Here is a 26,294-nt window from a genome sequence, read left to right on the forward strand (position 1 = left end):
AAACGTATACTGGCAAAAATACAAAAAAAAAATGTTCAGGAATGTATCACTTGTCATAAAACGAGTTTGTACATTCCCATTTAATTCCACCGCTTGATTGTACCTTGACAGATACGTATTTCGACCTCAACAGTAAGGTCGTCTTCAGTGTCTCGTACTTGACTCGACTTACGAGACACTGAAGACGACCTTACTGTTGAGGTCGAAATACGTATTTGTCAAGGTACAATCAAGTGGTGGAATTAAATGGGAAGGTACAAACTCGTCTTATGACAAGTGAAGACATTCCACTAAAAAGCTCAAAATAATTTTTTGAACAGAAATGTATGTTTTTTTACGTTTGTTTGAGTAACCACATATGTGCACATACGTTGAAGAGCAATTATGGAGTACTGCATACAGTGTTGAGTTTTGGCAAAAACTATTGGTCTGATCCTCTTCGGATGATCCTCCCTCGGTGCCAATTTGTTCAAAAACAGTTTTTTGTTGTTTTCTTAAAATTGTATAAAATGGCTATATGTTTCTCAAAGAAATGATTCAATTTTGATCCGCGCCGATCTAAGCCGGCCCCTGCACCAAGAGTGGCCCCAGTTTTCGCTCACCTGCTGGATCATCCTTATTTTCCGCAGACTCTATTCATTTAAAAATGTTAAGGTTAACGAATTTTCATACAATTAATTTTCCCCTTGATATAATGCCCTAAAATAAATCTGTAAAAAGCATAATATAAATATAAAAACCCAACTTAATTCACCGAGTAGTGATACGGCCTTTCTCGCATTTAGCCAAGACACCAACATTATACGGTGCTAATATGGTTCAACGTACCATTTTCTTTATAACTTTTAAACGCATCGTTCGACCGTTATCAAATTCAATAGCGATCAACTAGGCTTTGTCTCCTGTCGAATGAAACTTGTTGCGAGAAAATCGGATGAGGATTACTATAAGGAAAGTTGTCTAATGTTTTTCTTAGCTTTTGTGTATACACATACACACACATACATACACACGGAGAGACAGTTGCTCAGCTCGTCAAGCTGTGGGTCTCCTATGGTTTTCGTAATGAAATGATAGCCTTTCGGTACAACTTTGTTGTGCGAGAAAGGCAAAAATATGTGGTAGTACAAAAGATATTTTAGTCACATAATAAAGATTGACGCTTCGCTTCCCTTTGTTCTGCTGTCCGAAACATGTTGGGTACCGAACTGTAAAATCGTATGTATTTTTCCTTCATTGACATTTAGCACCCTATTCTCGCCAGCAAAAGGTTTCGGACAGCGACGACAGCGTAATACTCGTGTGTGATCAAAGAAAAGTAGAAAAACGAGTGTCTAAATGTAAAGTAACTCACGAATTTTTCATATTTTGACGTAGAACTACGTCTGTCTTTTCTATATTGGGGTACACTTTACGATTGCAAAAAATCGAAAAACGTCACGAAAATATGATAGATTTTGATCGTTAATATCTCAGCCGTTTCTCGATGGATTTTCAATTTTCTTGGACCATCCGATCAAGGAAGAGTCAACGCTTTATACCCGATGTACACTGAAGTCGTTTTTTACGCGTTTTATTTTAACACGATTTGATTTTCATGTATTTTTTTGAACTCGAATTTTGGAATTTCCGCGGATCATTCACACATATTTTGAGATTTACACGGTTTTTACGTTTTTTTCAATTTACGCGGCCCATACCCTCCGCGTAAAAACCGACTTCAGTGTGTTACAATATTTCAAGACAAAATTTTCAAAACGACTTATCTGCTTTTGTAAACAAAGATTCAAACGACGATTTGACGAATCAGATAGCTCTCCCACGCAAACCAACACCATCAACAGGTAGCGGAATCCTTTATCTACCTATTGATGGTGTTGGTTTGCATGGGAGAGCTATCAGATTCGTCAAATCGTCGTTTGAATCTTTGTTTACAAAAGCAGATAAGTCGTTTTGAAAATATTAACTTGATTTATGCATATTTACTATTGAGAACATGCCAACAGTTCAGCAATCTGTTTCGGTGAATCAGTTAATCTCGTAAGTGCATCGCAAGCTTTTTTCATGGCACTACATTCCAACTGGAACTTGGCCTGTTTTTCAACTTAGTAATCTATTAGCATTTCTTTAGTTATTAATTGAAAGCTTTCTATGCCCGCCATTGCATTAGTACACAGGATTTTGTTTTTACACGATTTACATTTCCTCAATTTTCCACTCATCCAAAATGTTTAACGCATATTAATTATCATGTGATTTTTCTTTGATTTATTTTGGATTTTTTGAAACATGTTGCAAAGATTTTGATGGTAAATTGAAGTCACGACGTGTAAAAAATCGTGTAAAAACAAAATCCTGTGTATGTATCTTGCGTATCAAAATTTTATTTGTATCTTCTTTTTCAAATGTTGGTCTAAAAATTATATACATAACCAGGGTTCGTAATGCTCACTCAATTTCAGGAGCACAGGATGAACAACAAAAACGGATTCACCCTGGGCTTGGAAAATGCTTGCTTTGATCTCGTCGAACAGAAAAATCGAAAACCTGTACATTACATACAGCTACGTAGTTCATCGTCACCTTTGCGAACAACCCGATTGGGCTGTACTAGGGATCCTATAATGAGAGATATGCAAATACTTTTCCAGACGATTTAGCAACGCTGTTACTTTTGTTAGCAAACGCTTCCAGCACTTGCCGCAGCGCAAAATGTTGAAGCTTGTATATGACTTCGCATTTGATAACAATTTGGAATATGTTTGTCTGTGCACTAACAGCGTTCAAATAAGCATTATTACTAAAATAAGCGTGCAATACAAATAGACAAAACGCGATACATAAACTTCATTACTTCTACTCGCGAAAGTAAAACAAATTGTTTATTCGATGAAACTTTTCTTAAAATCTATCTCAATACCTCTTAACCTCGCCTCAATCTGCAACAATAACAATGTTCATTTGGCTCACGTTTTGACAGTTCTCAATGCTCGATTGGCTTACAATGGCCGCTTTCGCATATCTCTCATTATAGGATCCCTAGGCTGTACCTTTGAGTTTTTCATTTATGTATTTAACTAAATGCTAAACTAATTTATGGTCTTGATGATCACGAAATTTTCAGTTCAGTGCGTGTTGGCTCTTGTTTCGGACGGTAGAACGATTGCGCGATTTGCCGAAATTTTGTGTTTTGCATTGCGCGGCCGGTAATAAAGTTAATTAGTTCAGTGCGTGTCGGCTCTTGTTTCGGACCACAGAACGATCGCGCGATTTGCCGAAATTTTGTGTTTTGCATTGCGCGGCCGGTAATAAAGTTAATTAGTTCAGTGCGTGTCGGCTCTTGTTTCGGACGGCAGAACGATCGCGCGATTTGCTGAAATTTTGTGTTTTGCATTGCGCGGCCGGTAATAAAGTTAATTAGTTCAGTGCGTGTTGGCTCTTGTTTCGGACGGTAGAACGATCGCCGAAATTTTGTGTTTTGTTTTGTTTTTCCTTAGGACGGTTCGTAAGTAAATTGATGAATATATTTTATTATTTTTACAGCATATACTGTTATTTACAAACGCTCTATATTGTCGAATAGAGCTCCCTATTATTCACCTTTCCCACTAACACAAATTTTCCTTCCCGAGACATCTATGAGGGTAGTATGGGTTCCCTGCATCTTCACTAGTAGATATTGAACTAACATTCCTTCCCTTCCTTCCGTGATTGTAAGGACGTGGCCAGGTATACAACTGCTACTGTATAGGAAAAGGTACTAATCCCAAGTACCAATTTGCGACAATATACAGTAGATTGCTCAATTGAGCATTGTATAGCCACCCACGATTTGTACAATCACATATGCTATGCTATGCTATGCTATGCTTGATGATCATCACGAAATTTCCTGATCTAACATGCGAAAATAAGCAAAACCTAGTGGCTAAAATTGGGTCTTGATCAAAGCAGCTACTTGGTACACTTATGCGAATAGGGGCAGTATATATACCTATAGGTATTAGGGTGGTTCAAAAAATTGATTTTGCTCCACAGTGCTCATCTGATGCTTCACCATGTTCTGAGTGTCCTGTGAAAATTTGAGCTCATTTGGATTAAAACTGATTTAGCACAAGCCGTTTCAAGTTTGCATGCAAATTAGTATGGGGAAATTTATTTTTTCATTATACTGTTAATGACGTTTCCCCATTAAGCGCAGGTTAAAAGAAAACCTACATAGCTAAAAGGGATACTCAACAGCTTTCACCCAACGAGAACATGATGTTGATTAATCGTCCCAATAATTAGATGTGAAAAAAATATCCGCAGTACGAATAGCGCGTACTATCAAAGCATTCATCGCCACAATCCACCACGTGTCGACTGAATTTTCAAAAATATCAAAGTAGCTTTTTTTCTGGCGGTATGTTTCTACTATCTGACGCTCATTTTCTGTTGCGATTAAAAATAAGCGGAGGAGTAGATTTTTTTATGAGCGGTACAGTATATGGAACGTAAGAAAATGGCAAACCCCCCTCCTTCCATAAGCATGTTCCCGAGGTCTTCGAGGAGGGGCCAGTTTTGGAACCATCTGGAAATATGCATATATGGGTGTCAAATTTCATGTTTTTCCAAGACGATGAATATAAAATACATTTTGAGGATTTTAAGACTCACTGGCCAATTTGTAACAGGTTCGGGGTGTTCTGCGAAAGTGACATTTGGGGCCGTACACTACATAATTACGTAAGCATGTTTTCTGTGTTTTTCAACCCACCCCAATGCAATTCATTGTGCCACCTAATAAATGGTGTCATACTAAAAAGCTAACAAGTTCATAAGCTAATGAAAAGTATAAGTTTGTGACATCATACATTCCCATTGCTAATGCAATGTATAAGTAAAGTATTTTCTTATACATATCATTAAGTCTCTACTTTGGCAAAAGAGATAGTAGAAATATTAATAATAAACCACAATAATTTTTTACGTGTACGACCTCATCCTGATGGATGGAATTGTGTAATTTCACGGCACTTATCATCAGCTGACAAATCACTTTCTCATTTTACCTATTTATTGCTACGATTTACGTACATTGACAAACCAATTTTAAAAATAGTTCTTAAAAGTCACATGTTACGCATGCTGTTTGAATGCCACAGAGTTAAATAACCGTTAGTAAAACAAACAATGCGTCCATCTCTTCACGAGTTTTCTGCTTTGCATATTAGGTAATTACCAGTAACAGGATTAGACTCCAACAAAGACGTAATTGTCTATAAACTGTCGGTCAATTGTAAGCCACAAAGCGATAATATTATCGGTCTGTATATTATGGTGACTATTGATTGGTACTAATTGGCAATAATTGACACTCCATTCTGCTCGATATCACTATCAAGATTATCAAAAATTTATGCTCTACATCTTGCCGAATAAAATCATATAATTATGTATACGTAATCTTTATATTCATACAATAGTATTTAAATATTAACGAATTTATATTACATAATCACTAGAAAATGAAACAATTGTTAAGGAACGTCATAATTAGTACATTTTAAACCATAATGCAAATATTATTACAGGTATGTTTAATGTGACGGCAAATTGAAGTTTAAAAGTTCTTCAACTACTTATTCCTGTTTTGAATTCATATCTTCGTGGCCCACGGCCTCCAGTAAGCCTTGCGAACAAAGATGTAGGGTTCCCTATCCGGAGATGGCGAGTTCGATTCTCGGTCTGGTCTATGATATTTGCGGGAGGGAAACACTCCCGACACCCTGATCGTAGTGTGTACATACTGCCACACAAGATACATACTCAATCTCATGCAATGGCGGGCATAGACAAGCTTTCAATTAGTATCTGTAGAAATTCCAAAAGAATTTCTATGTTGAAAAGCAATCCAAATTCCAGTTGGAATGTGTATCCATGGAAAAGAAGAATAAAAAAGGTTCTTGGGATGTGCATTACCCATTGTCATGAACACATCATTATAGCCTGCAGTATTACTCAATAATGATTCCATATGGTCCCTTTCTATGCTTCGCCTGAACCCTTATATAATTAACTAGCAGTTGTTTTTCTTCTAAGCAACAAGTGTCCTTTACCTTCGCACATATAAAAGTCTCCGTGAGTAATGAGAAGACCTTCAGTAGCTTACCGTTCGTTCCTGGCAGCAGTTATCGGGCCACCTGGATATATTACAATCGCAAATAAAAAAAAATGAGTGGAGCCCCCACAAGGGTGATTCAACTCGCGAAGGAAAGAAGCCAAAAGTTCTTTGCCACCGAATCGGAGAAATTTTCCTACAAAATTGAGAAGTTCCTGACAGTCTACCAGGGCTACAATCAAATCAAGCCGAAAGTGTTTCCCAAACGGCTAACAACCATGTTTTCTAAGGACGTGGTTGCCACAGAAGACAAACGAGACTATTTCAGCAACTATTCGTCGTCTACTTCTTCGCTAAGGCGGCATCAAAAAGAAAGGGGCATCAGAGAGGGAGATATCGACACCAGCAGTAAGATTCGAATAGTTCTCCCGGCAACCGAAATGAACCGATCAGCCACGTCACCAACAATCACCCTGCGATCGTTGGTTACCCCACGCACAAGAAGGGCAGCCCACACCGTCGGACCGAAAACTCCCACCAGAGTAGTGCTCACAAATCCGGAAAGGGGTAATGAAGCCATATTGTGTCCAAGTGTAATGCTAACTTATCAGGAGGGGTTGTTTCGCACAGACCGAGACATGGTTCGAAACGACACCGACGTCTAATCGTTACAATCACTTGCAGTATCTAATTTAAGTAAAATTAATGTGTAAAACGTCATCATTCTTCACCTTCACCTTCACTGTTCAATCGGGAAAAGTCAGTAAAGCTCAATGCGAAAAATAACTCATCAAACCAGAAATGACACTAATCCAATTTGCTCAACCACATTTTGCGCGCGAATACGAGCAGAGAATATTAAAAACCGTTGCATCTCACCACCCACATCCACGCGCGTCGCGAATCTATCAACACACGATGATTGAAGATAAAAAAATAAGCTGATCAGTTTTTCATCTCCGATAAATATAAAAGCGACTGTTCAATCTTCTGGATCTATCAGTCGTCATCCGGGATAGCTCCTGGGTTCATAGTTTCGGAATATAACTGGCATAAAATCACTTCGGAAATCCAGCAGGATGGCTCGTCTAACATTATCAATTCTGACCTCGCTCGTCATCTATTTCACCTATCAGAATTTGGTCAGTGAAGCACTCTCAACCAGTGGAATCAGCAGCAGTAGTAACTCAAAATCTACCAGAAGTGCGGATACGTTAGAGAATCTTCTAAGTCAAGACGAGGGACCGAACAAATTCCAGGGTAGCTGGTACAAGAATGCTTACAATCAAAGATTTGCCGGGCCGGGAGCTCCAGGGCACATCGGAACGTACACCATACTTCGACGATCCTCAGCATTGGGGACTGGTTCGAAGCTCCCGTTGGCATACCTGGCCGATATTAGCTTCATCGATGACGAAGACGTGGAAAAGCGATTCGACGACTATGGCCACATGCGATTCGGAAAACGTGGCGGCGGTGGTGAAGGTGAGCAGTTCGACGATTACGGACACATGCGATTCGGAAGACGACGGTAAATCATCGTAGTTCTGGTACCAGGGTGTTAGACGCGTTGCCTCGTTCTCTCGACCTAATTGTGCAACTCTTTGCTGCGGCTGGTGACTTCTCTTCGTTTGGGTTTGATAGGTGCAAAATGTGCAAATTACTGAAAATAAAATTTAAGCCAAATACAACAAGTGTGGATACATCTGAATAAAATGTGCTGAACCAGATTTCAATGGATGTGTTTGTTTAAGTTGGAAAGAAGTAGAGCCGTCTAATGATACGGTAGAATTAAATTGCAGCTAATGGGTAGAGACTGATGAAAGTTGATTCGCTGGCGGAAACACCTGAAGTTTTCTTTTATACGTTTTGTTTAGACGGACATATTTCTAGTATAGTAGACGTGCTTTGGATCTGGATAAAACACAGGGAAGACAAGTCTTCCCACTTTCCCCTACGGGGTTGATCGTTTCTCGCCGGGATAACGGAAATTCACATTTTTTAAGAATATAGAAGAAATAAAAAAAATCAAATAAAAAAAACATAATTTGCCTCAGAGCTTAACACAAAATCTATAGCTACATAAAAACTGATTTCTACATTGTGTAGCTTGGAAAACTAAACCTGTTGATAAGTTAACGAGTATAATCAATCAATAATAAGGGTGTAGATGGCGGACGGTACATGGAGGAGGCGAATGAAGCGCGAGTTGCATCATCTGTTGGGAGAACCATATATCGTTCGCACCGCGACATCGGACGACTGCGGTGGGCCGGGCACGTAGCCAGAATGTCGGACAGTAAGCCGCTGAAAATGGTTCTCGCCAGCGATCCGAGGGGCACAAGAAAACGATGTGCGCAGTGAGCAAGGTGGATCGATCAGATGGAAGACGATTTGTGGACCCTCCGTGCAGCCACGGACCGAGCTGAATAGAAAAGACTTTTATGCACTTCATCCTTAGTCTAAGAAAATAATAATAATCAATCAATATCATCACATTACAGCTTCAAAAAATTTACCTTTTTGTCATTCAAATGTAACGCCATTCATATCAATTCTTTCTATCTGTCGCAATGAGATGAGCAACTAGTTCTTCGTAAGAATGAGTTACTAGATATTGTTCAAAGATGATTATAGAAGTCCAAGAGAAACCGTCTGATTTTGATACCGAAAATACGAAGGTATTCTGGAATATCTGAGAGGCTTCTGGAATCATGCTTGATATTATTTATTAAAAACCCAGATCAATCCACCTAGCGTTGGTGGTGCCTTTCTCGCGCATTGAAAAAAAAATAAGAAAAACACATAAGAGAGGTCGAAATAGCACTTTAGGGGGATAGATTTTACTTTTTCCATCAATTCATTTGCATTTGCGGTCATTTGAATGCATTGCTGCAATCCTTGAAAAAAAAATTTTTTTTTCGTTCATGAAATTTTTTTCCCAAGGGGGGGCCCTTCGAAAAAAAAAACAATGTTTTTTCAATAACATTGGAACGCAATGATCGACAATTTTCAATAGGAAACAACTAGACCGCAATCCGCGTCGACTGCAACTTGTTGCGAGCAAATCGAATAATGCTAAGTACCAAAAAGTGTGTCTCACATCTTTGTACACACACACATACAGACATCACCTCAATTCGTCGAGCTGAGTCGATTGGTATATAACACTATGGGTCTCCGAGCCTCCTATCAAAAGTTCGGTTTGGAGTGACCATATAGCCTTTACGTATACTTTGTATACGAGAAAGGCAAAAAAGGTCTTGAGATAATGGAACTTATATGCACTGTGCCTGACTGTAGTACTCTTTTATGTATGTTTATCGTTTGGAGAAGAGAATGTAAATGCGTCGGGTACTTTTAAACTGAAACTGTTTGTTAAATATCTTATTGGCTGTGCACAGCACATGTTTCGAAATGGACAAATTGATATGAATTTTGCGAAAAAGAATCCACGTGTCTTGGAGGGACTCAAACCCTCAACCTTCTACTTTCTAGATTGGCGTGATAACCCCTACAAAACGAGACCACTTAAAGGTCACGTTTGTGGAAAAGCCATCAGAATCCGAGTACCAACCTCCACCGCGGATAGCTCTTTTTTGCAAATTGAATATCTTTCGGATGCTTGATTTGTCCAATCTTCACATGTGCTTTACTGTTGTATATCCACAGTCAAGCGAGTGCAATAAATTTGCAACATTTATTTTTTTATGTCATATTTAATTGTAAATCATGATACGAATTGATATTTTCTATATCTAGTTCATATTCAAACAATATATTTTACTTGTCCTAAGACGAGTTTATACCATCCCATTGAATTCCACCACTTAAATTGTATCTTGACAGATACGTATTTCGACCTCAACAGTAAGGCCGTCTTCAGTGTCTCGTACTTGACTCGACTTCGTACGAGACACTGAAGACGGCCTTACTGTTGAGGTCGAAATACGTATCTGTCAAGATACAATTTAAGTGGTGGAATTCAATGGGATGGTATAAACTCGTCTTAGGACAAGTGAAGACATTCCACTAAAAAGCTCAAAATAATTTTCTTATCAATATATTTTATTTCTGCGAATCTTTTTCGAATAATATGCTCATAAGAACATTTATCACTACAGGAAACCTGTATCTGACCGTTAGTGTATACTATAGCACTGTTTTTGTGGTAGCGGACTTGACTCGAGAAATATTTTCCAAATCTCTTCGGCTCAGTTGGTAGAAAATTATGTAAGCTATTTTTTCATATGATGATCATATGTCGAGATTTTGATTTTTTATTCACGAGGAATATTGTTCGCTCTAAGGCCGATACTAATATTTAAAATCTATTTTGTCTCACCCCCCCCCCTCGGATTTTTTAGCCAAAAAGTACTATTTTGAGGGGGCAACAAAATAAAATTCGGATAATTTTTAGGATTTTCAAAACATTCTTTAACAAATCCGTGGAGTTTTTAAATTTTTTTTTTATTTTAATGTTTATTTTTTTATATTTCCCCCTTGACCCTTCGGAGACCAGTAGGACAAAATGATAAAAAAATATTTGTGACGGCCTAATTTGTCGTAGCAAATAACGACAGCATGTTTCAAACGTGTCATTTGAGGCGGATGAATTTGCCAGCAGTGTTGAAAAGAAAACGAGTAAATCTGCATTCCAAGTGTTCAATCAATTGATTTCACTGAAATCTTTTCTTCGCCACAAGCACCAAAAACAAAAATTCACGGATTCCAGACCCAGCAAAAACACATCGTGATTTGAATCATGGCTTTGGGAACACAAGTCACGTTTTCTGAAACGTCCTGGAAAATGTGACCGGGTAGAAGTCGTGATATTGATAACAAAACATGAAATGAGCTTGTTTGAAATAAGAGTAATAAAAAAACAGGCTAAAAAAAACAAAAAAAAAATGCACCGAAATGTCATAAAAATATCAGGTTTTGCTATTAATCAAAACAAACTAATAACTCAAGATATTGAGTTCTTGTAAATAGCAAAACCTGATATTTCATAAATATTTCGGGGCAAAATTTTGTTATTTTCGCTTATATTTTTACTCTTATTTGAAAAATAAGTGATTTCAAACAAGTTCATATCATGTTTTGTTATCAATATCACGTTTTACATCACGGTGTTGTTTTGCCCGGAAAGAAGTTGTGACAGCGACTCTCCGTGGATGCGTGTGCACGCCGCCGAGGTCTGACTAGAAGAGGAAAAGTCATGGCTTGCTGCAAGATTTTTTTATGTACATAAAAAAAATCTTGGCTTGCTGCTCGCCGATTGACACGCTATATATAGTGTAACACACGCTGAAGGCATTTTACTCAAACCCCACAGGTGTATTTTCGAATATTCATGAATATTCATGAACCCGCGAAAATACACCTGTGGGGTTTGAGTAAAATGCCTTCAGCGTGTGTTACACTATAGGGCACTGCACGGAAACATCTCTTTCTCTTTCGTTCCTCATCAATTTTGACGTTTACTGGCCTTGTTGTTTTCTAATTTCTTTGCAGCGAAAAAGAGACAAAGCTGTCCGTGCAGTGCTTTATATACAGCGTGTCAATCGGCGAGCAGCAAGCCATGACTTTTCCTCTTCTAGTCAGACCTCGGCGGCGTGCACACGCATCCACGGAGAGTCGCTGTCACAACTTCGTTCCGGGCAACACAACACCGTGATTTAAATCACGGATCCCGTGTCTAGACGATAATAGCTCAATCACAGTAAAACGTGATATTGATAACAAAACATGATATGAACTTGTTTGAAATAACTTATTTTTCAAATAAGAGTAAAAATATAAGCGAAAATAACAAAATTTTGCCCCGAAATATCATAAAAATATCAGGTTTTGCTATTTACAAGAATTCAATATCTTGAGCTATTAGTTTGTTTTGGTTAATAGCAAAACCTGATATTTTTATGACATTTCGGTGCATTTCATCTGCGAAAAAACTACCCGTTGGCTATTTTTATAACTTGGGGACATATTATTGAAGTATGTTAGCTTCACATCTATGGAGTGATGAATTTCATTAATCATGGTCCACGAGTAGATATAGTGAAAAATCTGACACAATGAAAACTACCTGTCATGTAATGCATATTAATGGACCACATGTAGGGTATTTTCTGCAATCCTTCGCGGGCCGTACTTTAGGGATCACTGCCTTGGTATATGCCAAACTTTGCGTACATAACTTGAAAAAAAAAGTAACATGACGCAAGTGTCTATCTCACAATTTTCCAACAACATTTTTTTTCAACTAATACTACTATTACAAATAAAAATGGATGTAATTTAACTGTGCACACGTCATTTAAAGTTTGTATGGAAATTACTCTGAAAATCAACCCTTATGTTAAAGACCATTCCGTGAGGTTGCCCAGGAACTATTTAAATATAATCAACACATTGACTACATAGACTACGTCTTAAGCTGAAAGGCAGTTGTTGTTGCAAAGCTTTATGTAGTTTGGAAGCAATGTTATGGAGAAAACAAAAATGCTCATTATTGATATTGATGTTATTTTTTACGTGTTAAATCGAATTTCCCAACTTTTTTAGCAAGCATCCAATCGTTTCGCAAGAAAGACAACCTGTTTCCTTGTAAGTTTTCCTACGTTGCAGATGTACTCATATGTTTTTCGAGCTTCATGGGAAACGTTGAGGAACGGTTAGGTTAAAAAAAAGGTTAGCTGTACTTTTCTTATACATAGTACATAGTATAAAATGCAATATCACAAAATAAATTTCAAGATGATGTGTTTATTATACAATTCATATAAGAAAATTCCACTCCTTACTGCTAACCGTTTTTAATTAATATGCTCCTAGAATTTTTTGGAAGAGTATTAAAATTTTTCGTATGCTTTCAAATATCATCCTTCGACTTCTTCTTCCTCATGCAATCTTTATTCGCCAATTAAAAAGTGATTCCTAACATTGCGCACTACATATCTCAACAAAGATAATTCTTGTTATTCTTGTTATACTCAACGCATCCCCGGGCCGTGGCCAATTTACGTTGTATAACACTGGGCAATACGTTTACACTGCTGGCTTAAATTTTCAACGTGACGATTACTATATCGAACTCATGAAATCATTGTGAACTCGATTCGTGGAAAAATTATTCCAGGTTATCCGAGGCTTGTGATAGTCCCTTTATCACAACAGACCTTTCCATCCACTGACTGGTAGGCTCGAGCGTCCCGTCCTCTGCTTCAGACCCAGTGGCGCCGGGGGTGGGTGGGACAGGTAGGACATGTCCTACGCATGAATTTTCCTGGGTGGGACAGTCAAAGCATTGTCCTACCCATGATTATGGTAAGAATATATGAAGTCCATCGATATGGTAAGAATTTGTGTGTTGGCAGAAGGTTATTTTAAAGCTCAGAGTCCAAACAATTAATCATAAATGTTTTCGGGATCCTAAAGCAATAGACTGACTGTTCTTCAGGACCTTATAATCCCTAAAGCGCTTAAAGATGTCCAATTTTTACTTTTCAGATTCTAAACGTTTTACATAGGTAAAAGTTATTGAAATCTGCGAATAATTTTTTTAGAAGTTTTGATAAAGCACGATTATCAGAAGACCACGGAAAAAGTTTTTTTCAAACCTTGATAGATCTATTGAAATTTGAGAAACCAGAAACATACCGAAGTCCGCTCTAAATCTGATACGTAAGGGATTCTGAGCTCCTGAAGCAGATTTTTTGGCAATCGTGCGTTTTTTGGTTGTTTTTTTAGGCCGATACAAATATTTAAAATCCATTTTGTCCCCCCCCCCCCCTTCGGATTTTTTTTTGCCAAAAAATTAATTTTGAGGATTTTCAAAACATTCTTTAACAAATCCGAGGAGTTTTTTGATTTTTTTCATTTTAATATTTATTTTTTATTACCTCCCCCCCCTTGACCTTTCGGAGACTAGTAGGACAAACAGTCAATTAAATATTTGTAACGGCCTTATATCTAGATCCATAACATTTTCTATAATCTTAACAGTTAGCAATAATTTATTATAAAACCATTAAGTATTTTTTTCAAATTTTAGTAATCCCTGACTTCTTTTTGAAGCTTGTGATGAAATATTCGATAATCGATAATGGAAAAGCAACAGTTGGCCTGAAAATCGAGGAAATTTTCTCAAATTACATTGCAAACATAACTTTCCCATAACGAAATGAATTTCATATCAACATGGAACAGTTATGCTTTCAGTGGTAGTACTAAATATAGTTAGAATGTGCATCGATTTCTCATTACCAGAATTGTTGCCCATGCGGAGGCAAGCTCAGTGGTCTAGTTGCTATAGTTCGATCGCAGGCTTGTCCTTTTCCTATTCTATGTCTTAGTTCTTTTTGTGTTTCACGTTCTACCAAAACTATTCTTACCACACTAACAGTTCCATAACCTCCCGTGGCACCGATGAGAGGACGTAGCTCATTTCTTAAGTATAGATGTCTCAATTAATAATTCTTTTTCCTCCACCATTCACAAAAACGTGACCAGGACTGATCTCGACTGTTGAAGAGTGCCTTGCTTCCATCTAAGAGATAGTGATTAGTCCTCAATAATTATTTGCGTTAACGGATGGAAGTGATGCTACTTCCATATCCATGTAACATTTTTAATTTAATAACGATCTTCAAAACCATAATTTGCTCTTCATGACCTTCATAAAACCAGTATTAAATCAAAATGTTACTAGAGTAGGCTTGTAACACCTGAAAATTTATACGAATCGCTTAATGTTACCGCTAATACCAGACTGTAGCCCAAATCGGCATTTTCCATTTGTCCTACCCACGACTCGGAACGTGGATGCGCCTCTCAGACCCATGAGGTTAGAAACAGTTCAGTTCAGGGTTTTAAACTTGTAACAGAATAGAAGAGCGAGTGCTATGGAAACTATTTATTAAAGGAAAGTTGTTTGTAGAGATAGATATCAATCTCCCAGCTCCCAATCATTTAATGCCTAAAAAAATTAAAATAATCAAACTGAATTACAATATTACACTTTTGATATATCCCGGGTTAACTGGCTAACATGCGTTGAAAATGTGGTTCCATGCGTACCGCCCACTTTAAGGAATATTACGAGTAACGATCATATGAGAAAGAAGTACTGGACGACCCCTATACTAAAAATCATAAGCGAACCGAGATAGGCATTACTTCTAGGAACCAACCATCGCCAAAATGACGTGGTCAGGATTTATTAAATCAAATCAACTGCCCCGAACCTGCCATTAGCATAGTAACGTACTGAATCGGAGAATAAATGCAATTTGACGCAGAGTTTAAACCCTCTCTTCGCCTTCTAAGCCTTCTAATAATTTGATACGTGGAAACTAACTTTCGACTGGCCCAGGATACAAAAAGTCGTCCGATTCTACGGGGCACCCCCCAGGATTTTGCCTTTGGGTAAGAAAATCATTCTCTTAAAATTTCAGCCTGATCGGTTATTGCATAAGCTGGCGCAATTGATTTGAAGTTAATATGGGGGTTTCAGCCGAAATATATGGGAAAATGCAGCGCAAGTAATCGAAGGTAGTTGCGATATGTGTTGTGGCGCGCGTGCAGTTACTTATGTATCAGTGCGCGCGAAATCACGAATCTCAGGCACCTTTGATTGCATGCGTATGTTTTCATGGCAATTAATGAATTTCAAAGTGCTCAAACAAACTCCAAATAAATCAGCTGAAAACTAATTTAAAGCTTATGTAATCATAGTAGAATTTTATGTGGAATTGTTCATTGCCATGTTAACTTCATTTCCTGCAAATCTGGGTTCAATCGGGCTTTTCCATCCAATTCCCTGTACGAAATAGTAACAGAGGTGCATTTTCCCATATATTTCGGCTGAAACCCCCATATTAACTTCAAATCAATTGCGCCAGCTTATGCAATAACCGATCAGGCTGAAATTTTCAGAGAATGATTTTCTTACCTAAAGGCAAAATCCTGGAGGGTGCCCCGTAGAATCCGACGACTTTTTTTTCTCCCCATACTAGGCTGGGCTAACTATCCTTAAATTGGCGCGTGAAAAAATAAGTTATTCCATTAGTAAATTTCTTGAAACCTTAACTACCTCAGTCATTCAGAGGCACTAGGTCTCAATATTCGTTTTCTTTTTAAATTCTATAACAATTCATCACGCTCACCCCCATATTAGTCATATGTACAACGAATGGTGACTATTACCTTATTACTATACTAAGTATAGTAAAAGACCGGAAGTAATTACATACATATTTTAACAAAGGTCATAAATAAAAAATCAAATTCTCATGAGACGGCTTCAACAATATTATAATTCTTGATTCCATATGTTACCATTCGTTTTATTGGTATTACGAAAACTATAGCTTTTTTTTGATAGAACGTCACTTGCTATTCGTGCTAAGAACACGCCATTTGGATCATTTTTATTGTTTTCAGTGCAGTTTTTAACTATTAACATGCAAAATGTGTAATTTATATATTGTGATGACAACTCACCTTAACCTGTTGCCAAGTTAGGTTTCGGTCGACTTCTTTTAATTCTTTATGGAGGCTACGCTGCCATGAGCCTCTGAGTCTGCTTCTGCTGCGAAATCCAGCTGGGTCCTAGTCTAATGCTTGTTTACAGATTTTTTTTCGCCCCTGGGTATGTAAGGTGTTGCCGAACCAGTCCCACTTCCGTTCCGAATTTCAGTTGCTATTGGGCTCTGGTGAGAACGACGATGCAGCTCGTTGTTTGAGATCTAGTTGTGAGGCAGCCATGCACGAATTATGTACCGCAGCCTTCTATCGCTGGTCCGTGCGCCTATGTCAATCTTGGTACCGCCATTTGGCTACCAAGATATTGGAAGCTTTTAACATTCACCGATGATTGCCCGGCTAGAGTGAAGTTGGAAAGGGCGCCGTGTTCACATCCAACGATTTGGTTTTATTGTCATTGATGACTAATCCTACAGAAGAGGAGCGCTTGGCAAGGTCGTTGAGCTGACTCTGCATATCAGAGCGCCGTTAAGCTAGGAGTGTAACGTCATCCGCTAATTCGAAGTCGTTTTTGGTGCTCCATGGTTATGGGCTGCCATAGCAGCCCGCGGTTTGGTTCACGGTCAATCGCACCTATGAGAATCTCGACGATTACGATGAGGAACAGTAGCGGTGATAGAACACTTGCTTGCCTCAAACCAGCTACGACCCGGATAGAGTCGGACAAGACCTCACTGTGCAGCATTCTACACGAGATGTCCTCGTACTTGTAAGGGTAAGATGTATATTAGGAATTGGGCAATCCACTTTTGGAGTGCATTGACGACCGGGGGGCCCTCCTTAGCCGTGCGGTAAGACGCGTGGCTACAAAGCAAGACCATGCTGAGGGTGGCTGGGTTCGATTCCCGGTGCCGGTCTAGGCAATTTTCGGATTGGAAATTGTCTCGACTTCCTGGGCAGCTTCATGATATATGAATGCAAAAATGGTAACCTGGCTTAAAAACCTCGCAGTTAATAACTGTGAAAGTGCTTTATGAACACTAAGCTGCGAGGCGGCTCCGTCACAGCACAGACAAACAGACATAACACATTGAACATTCACTCATCAAATTCATAGTCGTACACACACTAACGATATCTGTTGTTTTCACTAAGTTGGGCAAATCACGCACCAGATGGCCGTAGTGAGCAAATGTCAAACTCGAGCAAATCCGTTGTGCGCGCCACGAATGATCGATTGGCCAACTAATGATTATTTAAATTGACCAGTAAATTAGTGAACGTTTAGAACTTCATGAGTGTTATGTCTGTTTGTCTGTGATCACAGTGTGGGGATGTAATGCCAAGAAGAAGAAGAAGATGATGACCGATACGCAAATACCGTAAAACGGTTTGGTTGCCAACACTGACTAGTAAATAGCAGGCCATGACTTTGCCTCTTTCCTCGTGGGACAACGAACGGAGTCGCACGCGCGACAAGACAGCACACCCCGTGACGGATAGCTCGTTCGGCAGAACTAGGGCGCACAGTACTGTGCCTCGATGAGGCCGATGATTTTTCAGGAAGTTTTTCGCAACTCAGGGCACCCCACATAGTCTCGTGAATGAGATGGTCGAAAGCATTTTCGTAGTCAATAAATAATAAGTAAAGGAACTCTTGGAAATCGTTTACCTGTTCCAGAATGATACGGAACGTGACAATATGATCAACACAGAATCTTCCGGTACGGAGTCGAGCCTGCATCCGCCGGAGAAACGAATCGAATTTTTCATGAATCCGGGCTAGGATAACTTTACATGGAACTTTGAGAATGGTACACAGCAACACAATGTCTCGCCAGTTATCGCATACAATCATGTCACCCTTTTTGGGCACCTTCACTAAAATATCCTGCATTCAATCGACCGGAAAAGATATTATTATTAATGTCTTTATTTAAGAAGTGTTCAGCCCTAGTATGTCCTCTCCAAGTATATGTCTTTCATTTGGATCTCAAATCCAGGCATTGTAAGATCTCCGAATTGATCTGGAGTTTGAATAAAACGGGATACCGAATCAACAACGACTACCGTGGTGTCCCAAACCAGTTTATGTCGTCCGAGTATATGTCTTTCATTTGTTTCTCAAATTCAGGCCTATGGGATGTTGAAAGATTTCCAAATTTTTCTGGAGTTTGAATCAAATGGTATACTATCAACCACGGCTTCCATGATGTCCCAAGCCCCGGTATCAAACCTATTATATTATGCATTTGTCACGCTGCCGTCAGTACCGGTTGATCTTGCTCATTCTCTTGTCGGCCTTCCAAATTTCCACGATATTGTCGCCGTTGTTGGTATTTTTTTTAGCGACGAATTTTTTTTGTGTGCTAGTTTGATCCGTCAAAACATGCGACAAAATGTTTTATATCCGGATCAAAGTTCCATAGTAGAACCTGAGATCACATTATCAGCAGTCAGACCCGTTTCGCCGAGCTAGCACTTCGAAGCTCTATAAGGGATTGCAGTCAGTCATCAAGTGCCCATCCACTATTGTGAGGTTTCCCTCCATTGCATCGGAAATTGCACCAGTGAAAAGCAACAATATAATCTGGTACAGTCTGGAGATGCCAGTTCATGGTCGCGACAATCAGGCGGGGTCTCTTCGTCGGTATACAACTAGCTCAATACTATCGTGAAGATGAATAAAACAATACATATCAAAGTACAAATTGCTTTTATTTCCAAAGTAGTTTTAAAAATATATCGCTATAAGTTTCATCACTCGTTATCCACATGCACATTTTAGTGCATGCTCACTGAGACTTCCAAAAGGCATTTATTTCGCAAACATACACTCGAAAAACTTTGTCACGGATGGTTCTAAGATAAATCGTTGTGCCTAACAGATTCCTAACAGACTATAAACACGATGTTTTGACCGAATTTGATATGAAACGTAGTTAGATTCTAATGAAAATGCTGCACGAGATTTCACAAACACTTTATTCAAATGATTATCTTCCGACTAGAATAACAACGCGACGGATTTTTATTTATTTTCGCAAATTTTATTCCTAATTTATGTGTTTTACCTATTGTATGGGAAGAAGGCGCTTTCGTATAGCAAAATTCAAATTGGTACATATTTCTCTCCAAGTCCAAATGTAATACGAAATTTTGGCATCACTTACCAATAATAGCTAATGAATTATGTTAAATATGTTTATCCGAATTTCTAATAGTTCAAATGCAATGATGACTCAAAAAGATTCTTACGAAAAGTAGGGAAGTTCAAACTTAACAGTGTTTATCTAGGTTTTTCGTTATTAAGTGCTCTTTTTCGTAATAAATAGTTCTTCCTTACAAAATAATATCACGATCGGCGAAGCAGAGAAACACAAAGTGCGCTGAACAAATCTAATCGTTCTTTTTCTGTGATTTGGAGCTGCTGCTAATTGAGTCGCTTTCGTCATCTCCTTCTTCGTTCTTTGGGCGGGTCCATTTGATCATCGTCTCCGGTGACCGGTACAGGAAGATGAGTTTGGCGAACAGATCCTCTTCGAGGGTGAACTCCAGCGACTCCCGCACCAGATAGATATCCAAACAAAGCTGCAGCACTCGGTCCACGTACGGCAGATCCTCGAACATAATCTTTGAGCTTGCCCCGGAGAAGATACTGGTCCTGAGCATCCGCGAGAACACGAGAATCAACGTGGAGTAGATACCAATAATGCTAAAATACGACAATGGCTTGAATTAGAAATGTTCCGAAATGGGGTGGTTTCAAAGGACTGACCCTCCGGCCGCGATGGAGCTGATAGTACTGGGGAAAATTTTGTCATTAAACATGTACATCACTAGGTGAGATAAGCAGTCTGCGTATGGCATGTTGGCGAACGTGGCGTACGTTGGGTCGCTGCAGTTCTCTCTGACTTCCCACCAGAACAATGGGATGCTGTTGTTGCTGTGGGTTTGGAACAACCGGAGTGTCAAGTTGCGATAATTTTCCTCGCTGTCATCCGCTGCAAATGAAAAGAATTATATTACAACAATACAGCACAACAGCTATCGTTCCGCAATACTTACTGTAAGCTGCTTTGATCAATTGGTGGATCGGACGAATATTGCCGCTATTTTTCACCTTTAAAAACTTTGGCATCATATACGGCAGCGCTACAGATATGTTGGAGTCGGTTGACAACATCTGAACCAAAATTGGTCGAGCGGGATTATTTGGCCCAAGCTCGTAGGATTTCTCTTCCGATACTATTCCTGGATTTTCTTTGGAATGTGATTTACGACTGATCGTGTATCGGAAGCGACACGTCAGCGTTGCTGTGGTGTTTAGATCATTTAGCAACCGTGCCTTATCCGGTGGAGAAATGTTCCAAATTGAGGTAGAATTTGCGCCAAGTTTCACCGCCGCCACATCCACAGGTTCGTAGTTAGACAAAAATGTTAGTGCCGTCTTATCCTTGGCATATGGCAGCATGAACTTTTCCCATTGAGCATCGTTTAGACCATGAATATTACTATCCTGAGCAGACATGACATACACCGGTTCGTACGGGCCTATTCTCAACGTCACAGATACATCGTACGGCAGATTTGGTTCGCCCACTGCATTACTGAAAGCGAACAGCGCCAATGGGAACCAAATCAACAAGATAATACTGAACATCATTCCTCCTCCCATGAGATACTTGGATAGTGAGCCTTTCTTCTGTCCGCTAGGTGCGGGTATATCCTCTTCCAGCTGCCTCATACACTTCAATTGATATACATTTGCAAAAATGTCCTCCATCTTGAGCCAATCGAACAAAGTCATCGACGTATCCGTCCATATCCAGTCCATCAGCGTTCGCAGTTCGAACAAGAACGGGATTGTCATAAACAGCTTGTACCCGGTGAAGTTAAGCATAGAGAATCCTTTGGTAACAAAATTCCCCAGAATTCTCGCCGGATAGCCACATCGGATCTGATAGGCTGAAAACAGCAAATAGAAGCATTTTATGAGGTAGTAATAAACCGGCGGATTGGTCGCATTGAAGCTTCGCTCCGTAGTGCCCGGCAGCACAAAGAACATCCAAATATGCAGCCCAATGATCAGGAAGAACTGAAACAGAATCTTCCCCACTATGTACTTCCGCAGATACAGGGCACGATCGACTACAATCAGGAAGAACTGGATTATCAGCATTAGCAAAAATGTCATTGGCACTTTGTTCTCTTCGAAGTAGGACATCACGCCGCCGTCTCCTTCCTGGGTCTATAACAGACAAAAATGTGAAATTCTGATCAACGATAAATATTGAAAACAAATTACCCCAAAAGCAGAGAATCCGAATAATATGACGAAGAAGTTTATAAAATCACATAAAAACAGATAACCATAAACGTCGGCCGTTTTTCGCGATTGACGATCCAACAGTTGACTGAAGAACGATTTCACCGATTCGGTGTACTTTTGGAACGAGTGCTTCACAATTTGGGGGAAATAGTCTCCAGATTCTTCGGAGTGATGCGTTACGCAAACCAATGCTGCTCCGTTCCCGTTAGGGGCGTCATCTGGACCATGACCAACTCCTTCTTCCACTTTTACCATACTGAGCTCGGTGGACGGTTCCTGGCGAATGATTACTGCTTCTTGGCTACAAATTTGAAGAGTAGAGTTACCAGTTGATGAACTTCGGTATATTTGGGTTTGATTGTGAGCATGAATATCATGAAAGTAGTTATCTAACAGATTCGATGATCTATATTTGAAATATATAAAGAAATAGGTATGAAAACTTGTTTTTCTCGTATTTAAGATAACGCTCTCCCCCAAAAGAACGATTTATTACTAAACGAATAGTCTTGAATACACTAAAGAAGGTAGACAATACGGGCAATCAAGGAAACACAAAAAAGACGTTATAGAGATATAATTGAGGTTCATTATGATTCATAGCAGGTTTCACCTGAAACGATTCCTAATGAAAGCATAAAATCGAAGATCGGGCATTTGCACAGAAATACAGAAAGAATAATCAAAATCTAGCTAAAGGATATGCATCAAATATTCAACAGCGAAAAGTAAACTTGACAAATACATATTAAACCTACTCATTCCTACTTTCGCGGAAGTAATAATTTGGACCACCCATAGAAACAGTAGAGTATAACAAAAAAAGATTCAAATTACCCAAACAAATTTTCAAATTTAATTATAACTGCTGTCTTGATTTGAAAGCTTTGAAAATTTTCCGCAATTAAAGGTAAGTTCAGTTGTGTCCTTCTGGATCTAAGGCGCGGAACATGGCGGGAAAGAAATTGAAACACAGTGGACCGCCGACCAGCGATTCTTGATGTAGTTGGCTGTTCGAACGCGGCTGTAGATATGATATTATGAAGTTAAAGTACAATTTTCGAACCGAACTTAATAGGAAATACCATCGGAATCGATCGAATCGAACCCAGAAATGACCGACCCTTGCAGGAGCGCTTCACCAAGTCGGGTAAGAAAACGGAATCTGTTGAATCTTGATAACAGGGTAATGGTTAATGTGGAATGATATGTTAGTCGTGAGTAACAATGATCCGAATACTTACTCCCTGTCAACTTCTTCTGCAGCTTTCAGCAACGCTTTGGTTTTCTCATCACTCGTGTCCAGCTTGTATAACCCTTCGGCTGGTTCCGGTTCTTCGACAAAGTCCGACTTCCACAGGCCTAATGATTTGAGGATAAACCTGTGACAGAACAGTACCAACAACAACGCTAGGTCATACGTGGCATAGCCTTTTTTCTGTTCGATTCCGATAATCCTCGCCGGACTGAAGGGTTGATTTGGTGGAATAGGATTCTGATTCCACCAAAGCATCTCAAATTGACAAACGCATTTCAGAATCACCACCGTTTGTGTATAAGCAATAAGCGTGACCCAGAAGTTCTTGGATGGCCGAGGGAATGTTAGCGTACCCCAGAGGGTCACCATCAGTGGCAATGGCAGCGACAGCAAACTGGCCGATTTTATCTGAGATAATTTGGAATATTGAAATATTTAATGATTTAAAAGTGTTCACCAACAATACCTGATTCAAAAACACCAAAAAGTAACAGATGAAATCTGTGTGAGACAGCACAGCATACCACGCGGCCTGTAGAAACTCCACAATCACCGAATGCTGTTGACTGGTGAAATCTTCCTCCGATCCTTCTTCCTCTTGAGTTTGCTCGACCACTTCCATGGTGTCCGTCGATTTACTGCCCGAAAGTTTGTTGAATGTTAGTGGATTGAAGATCATAAAGTGTAACAAATTTAAAATTACGAAAATGTGCTCAATAATTACAGTGCATTATGATTAGATACGTGAATGTAAATGAACTGTGAAATATTTTGTAAAAGTGTTGAAAAAACCTTTGATTTCCAGAAAACAATTATTGTCTCAAAGTACCTGTCCAGTGTATGACTGGAGACAAATTTGTACGGGACCCCTTCGTCTAATCCGCGTTCCAGCGAAGGAGCCAGTATGAGAATCTCGGGCAGAAAGCTTCTACAGGATCTACACATTGCGCACGCGCAAATGATCATCGCATGATTCGAGTGAACGTGAGTGTTTTGAAAGCGAAATACAAAACGAAAATGCTACGTTGTTATACAAATCTACCATGCGTTAAGTAACAAAAACATCAAGAAGTATGCAACTATATTCATAACGTTGAAACAAAAAACGTTCTATCTACGGCGGCTAGCAATGACCTACCGAGCAGCGCCAATGTTTGCTCATTCGCATTGGCACAAGGCTATATACCTATCGTTAACAGAACTACATTATGCGGGTCGTACTCGAACTACCCATTACTTACTCTTCCCTTGAAGCTGGAGGTTCCTTGCGAGCCATCATCGCCAGTGCGGCTCCCAGTCCACTTACTTGGTGTAACCGACTGCATGTTTTAGCATGGTAACAAGTTTGATGAAAAAAATAATTCATGAAAATAGCATGCTCGATATAATTTTTAATGCTGATACATAGATTACGTCAATGATTTTCGCAAGAAAAAATCAAAAAATTGTATTGGTCGTATCGAGTTTTAAAACTCCACTTCTGAATAATGACGTAATCTATGAACATTCCTTTATGTAGTGCATTCATTTAATAATGAAATATTTCATACGAAATCCATAATATTACTTTTCACAGTAAGCGTACAAACATGATTTCAAACTATAAAGCGATTTTCAAATGGGATATTGATGCTATAGACAATTATTATTCATTTGAAACGTAAAATAAACACAAATAAATTAAATTTGTTAGAACAAATTTTATAATAATGTTCAATTAATGGCAATGATACTCAGCATTTTCGTTTTTTTTTCCTCTTAAATTGCTGCTCACATTTTAAATAATAAATTTTCATACTACAGTACTTGGTACTTGTACGAATGTTTAAAAACATATCTTCCAGCTCAACTCATATTGATTTCAAAATCACTGCGTACCTACAACATAATAATGGCGAAAAAAAAGTGCAACCAGGCAATTTAAGAAAGAAAAAACGATCTAGATGCTAGGGATCACTATTCAGACAAAGTTTATAAATCAATGTCAGGGCTTGGATGAATGAAGTAATGAAGATGATGACCGATGCTTCAGCACCAGATATACTCCCGAGGACGGTAGCTTCATGAGAGAACATTTTCAAAGTGCTTGGTGAAGAACAGCGATGCCAGATCTACGGAAAATTCCGTATATTTACGGAATTGAGTGATTTCTACGGATCTACGGATCCGTAGGTAAAAACTACGGAAATTTGAAAATTTATGCGGAAATCTACGGATTTTTTTTTTAAAGTGCGCTTTTCATTTCAATTGGAGTACATATCTGTGATTTTATTTTTATAAATGATTTTTCCTTAATTTAATTCTAACTACTTATAAATAAAGAACACACAGATAAGAAAATGAAATTTTCCTGGAGGAAATCCTGACGTAATTCTTGAAGAAATATCTGGAGAAACCAGGCATTTTTCTAGGAAATTCCATTAGACCTTCCATCGTAAATTCTTTCAAATATCCCTTCAGGAATTCATCCAGAAATTGCACAAGTAATTCTTTTAGAAACTTCATCCAAAATTTCTTTAGAAATTTTCTCAGGAATTTCTTTAGGAATACTTTTTGAAAATCCGTTCGGGTTTTTCTTTAGAAAGTCCTTCTAAAAATCATTTGTAAATTCCTTCAGAAATATTTTCGGGAACATTTTTCCTGGGATACCTCCGGGAAATCCTGTGTGAATTTCTCCAGAAGTTTCTTCGAAAGTTTCTACGGGAAATCCTCTGAAAATTCTAAGAAATTTATATAAAACTCCCTGAGGTTTTCTTAAATAAATATGCTGGTGGCAGTTCTGAAGAAAGTTCTAAGAGAATGCCCAAATTATTAGATTTTGAAATGAACATCTGGAGGAATTTCCCAAGAATTCTCAGGATTTATTTTTTGAGTAATTTCGTGAAATCTCTGAGGATCTCTGGAGGATATTCCGAAAGAATTCTCAGCTGAACATCCGAAGAATTCTTGAAAAAAATAACCTTACGGGACTCACCGTTGTAAAAATTACAACACCTCCGAAAAAAGCTCGCTGTCGTTTACAACGGAGGCGAAACTGCGTGACCGATCCAGGACCATGCGAGTCCCGGAAGGTTAAACATTTTGAAAATTCATTTACAAAAATCCTTTAG

At 38.8% G+C, this 26,294-nt stretch overlaps 3 protein-coding genes across 24 annotated transcripts in view; 1 reads left to right on the forward strand and 2 right to left on the reverse strand.

Moving 5' to 3' along the window:
- Window positions 1–16,628, reverse strand: part of LOC134217972 (tropomyosin-1-like) — a 30,176-nt gene extending 13,548 nt beyond the window's left edge. Inside the window, exon 1 of the mRNA XM_062696839.1 lies at window positions 16,613–16,628. The gene's annotated coding sequence lies outside the window, so the exon portion shown is untranslated. The remainder of the gene's footprint in view (window positions 1–16,612) is intronic.
- LOC134217970 (drosulfakinins) lies at window positions 7,183–7,850 on the forward strand. The gene has a single exon (XM_062696838.1). The coding sequence runs from the start codon at window positions 7,183–7,185 to the stop codon at window positions 7,636–7,638; it is 456 nt and encodes a 151-aa protein (XP_062552822.1). The 3' UTR covers window positions 7,639–7,850.
- A 2,665-nt stretch (window positions 16,629–19,293) lies between the features above and the next one.
- LOC134213583 (piezo-type mechanosensitive ion channel component) overlaps window positions 19,294–26,294 on the reverse strand; it is a 136,222-nt gene continuing 129,221 nt past the window's right edge. For 19 of the 22 annotated variants that reach the window (XM_062692770.1, XM_062692767.1, XM_062692769.1 and 16 more), the window contains 7 exons: window positions 24,426–24,503; window positions 23,651–23,822; window positions 23,171–23,592; window positions 21,903–22,227; window positions 20,663–21,845; window positions 20,373–20,598; window positions 19,294–20,309 (listed from right to left, as the gene is read on the reverse strand). In XM_062692770.1, the coding sequence (XP_062548754.1) occupies window positions 19,994–20,309; window positions 20,373–20,598; window positions 20,663–21,845; window positions 21,903–22,227; window positions 23,171–23,592; window positions 23,651–23,822; window positions 24,426–24,503 (2,722 nt within the window). In that variant the 3' untranslated portion in view covers window positions 19,294–19,993. Of the gene's footprint in view, window positions 20,310–20,372; window positions 20,599–20,662; window positions 21,846–21,902; window positions 22,228–23,170; window positions 23,593–23,650; window positions 23,823–24,013; window positions 24,122–24,425; window positions 24,504–26,294 lie in introns of all 22 variants that reach the window. The other 3 variants (XM_062692781.1, XM_062692776.1, XM_062692783.1) reach the window with 2 other exon arrangements.

This window comes from Armigeres subalbatus, chromosome 2 (assembly GCF_024139115.2).
Source record: "Armigeres subalbatus isolate Guangzhou_Male chromosome 2, GZ_Asu_2, whole genome shotgun sequence".
Classification (NCBI taxonomy): Eukaryota; Metazoa; Arthropoda; class Insecta; order Diptera; family Culicidae; genus Armigeres; species Armigeres subalbatus.

Excerpts from the sequence above, each read along its gene's own strand:
- LOC134217970 (XM_062696838.1), top strand. The coding sequence starts at position 7,183 with ATGGCTCGTCTAACATTATCAATTCTGACCTCGCTCGTCATCTATTTC.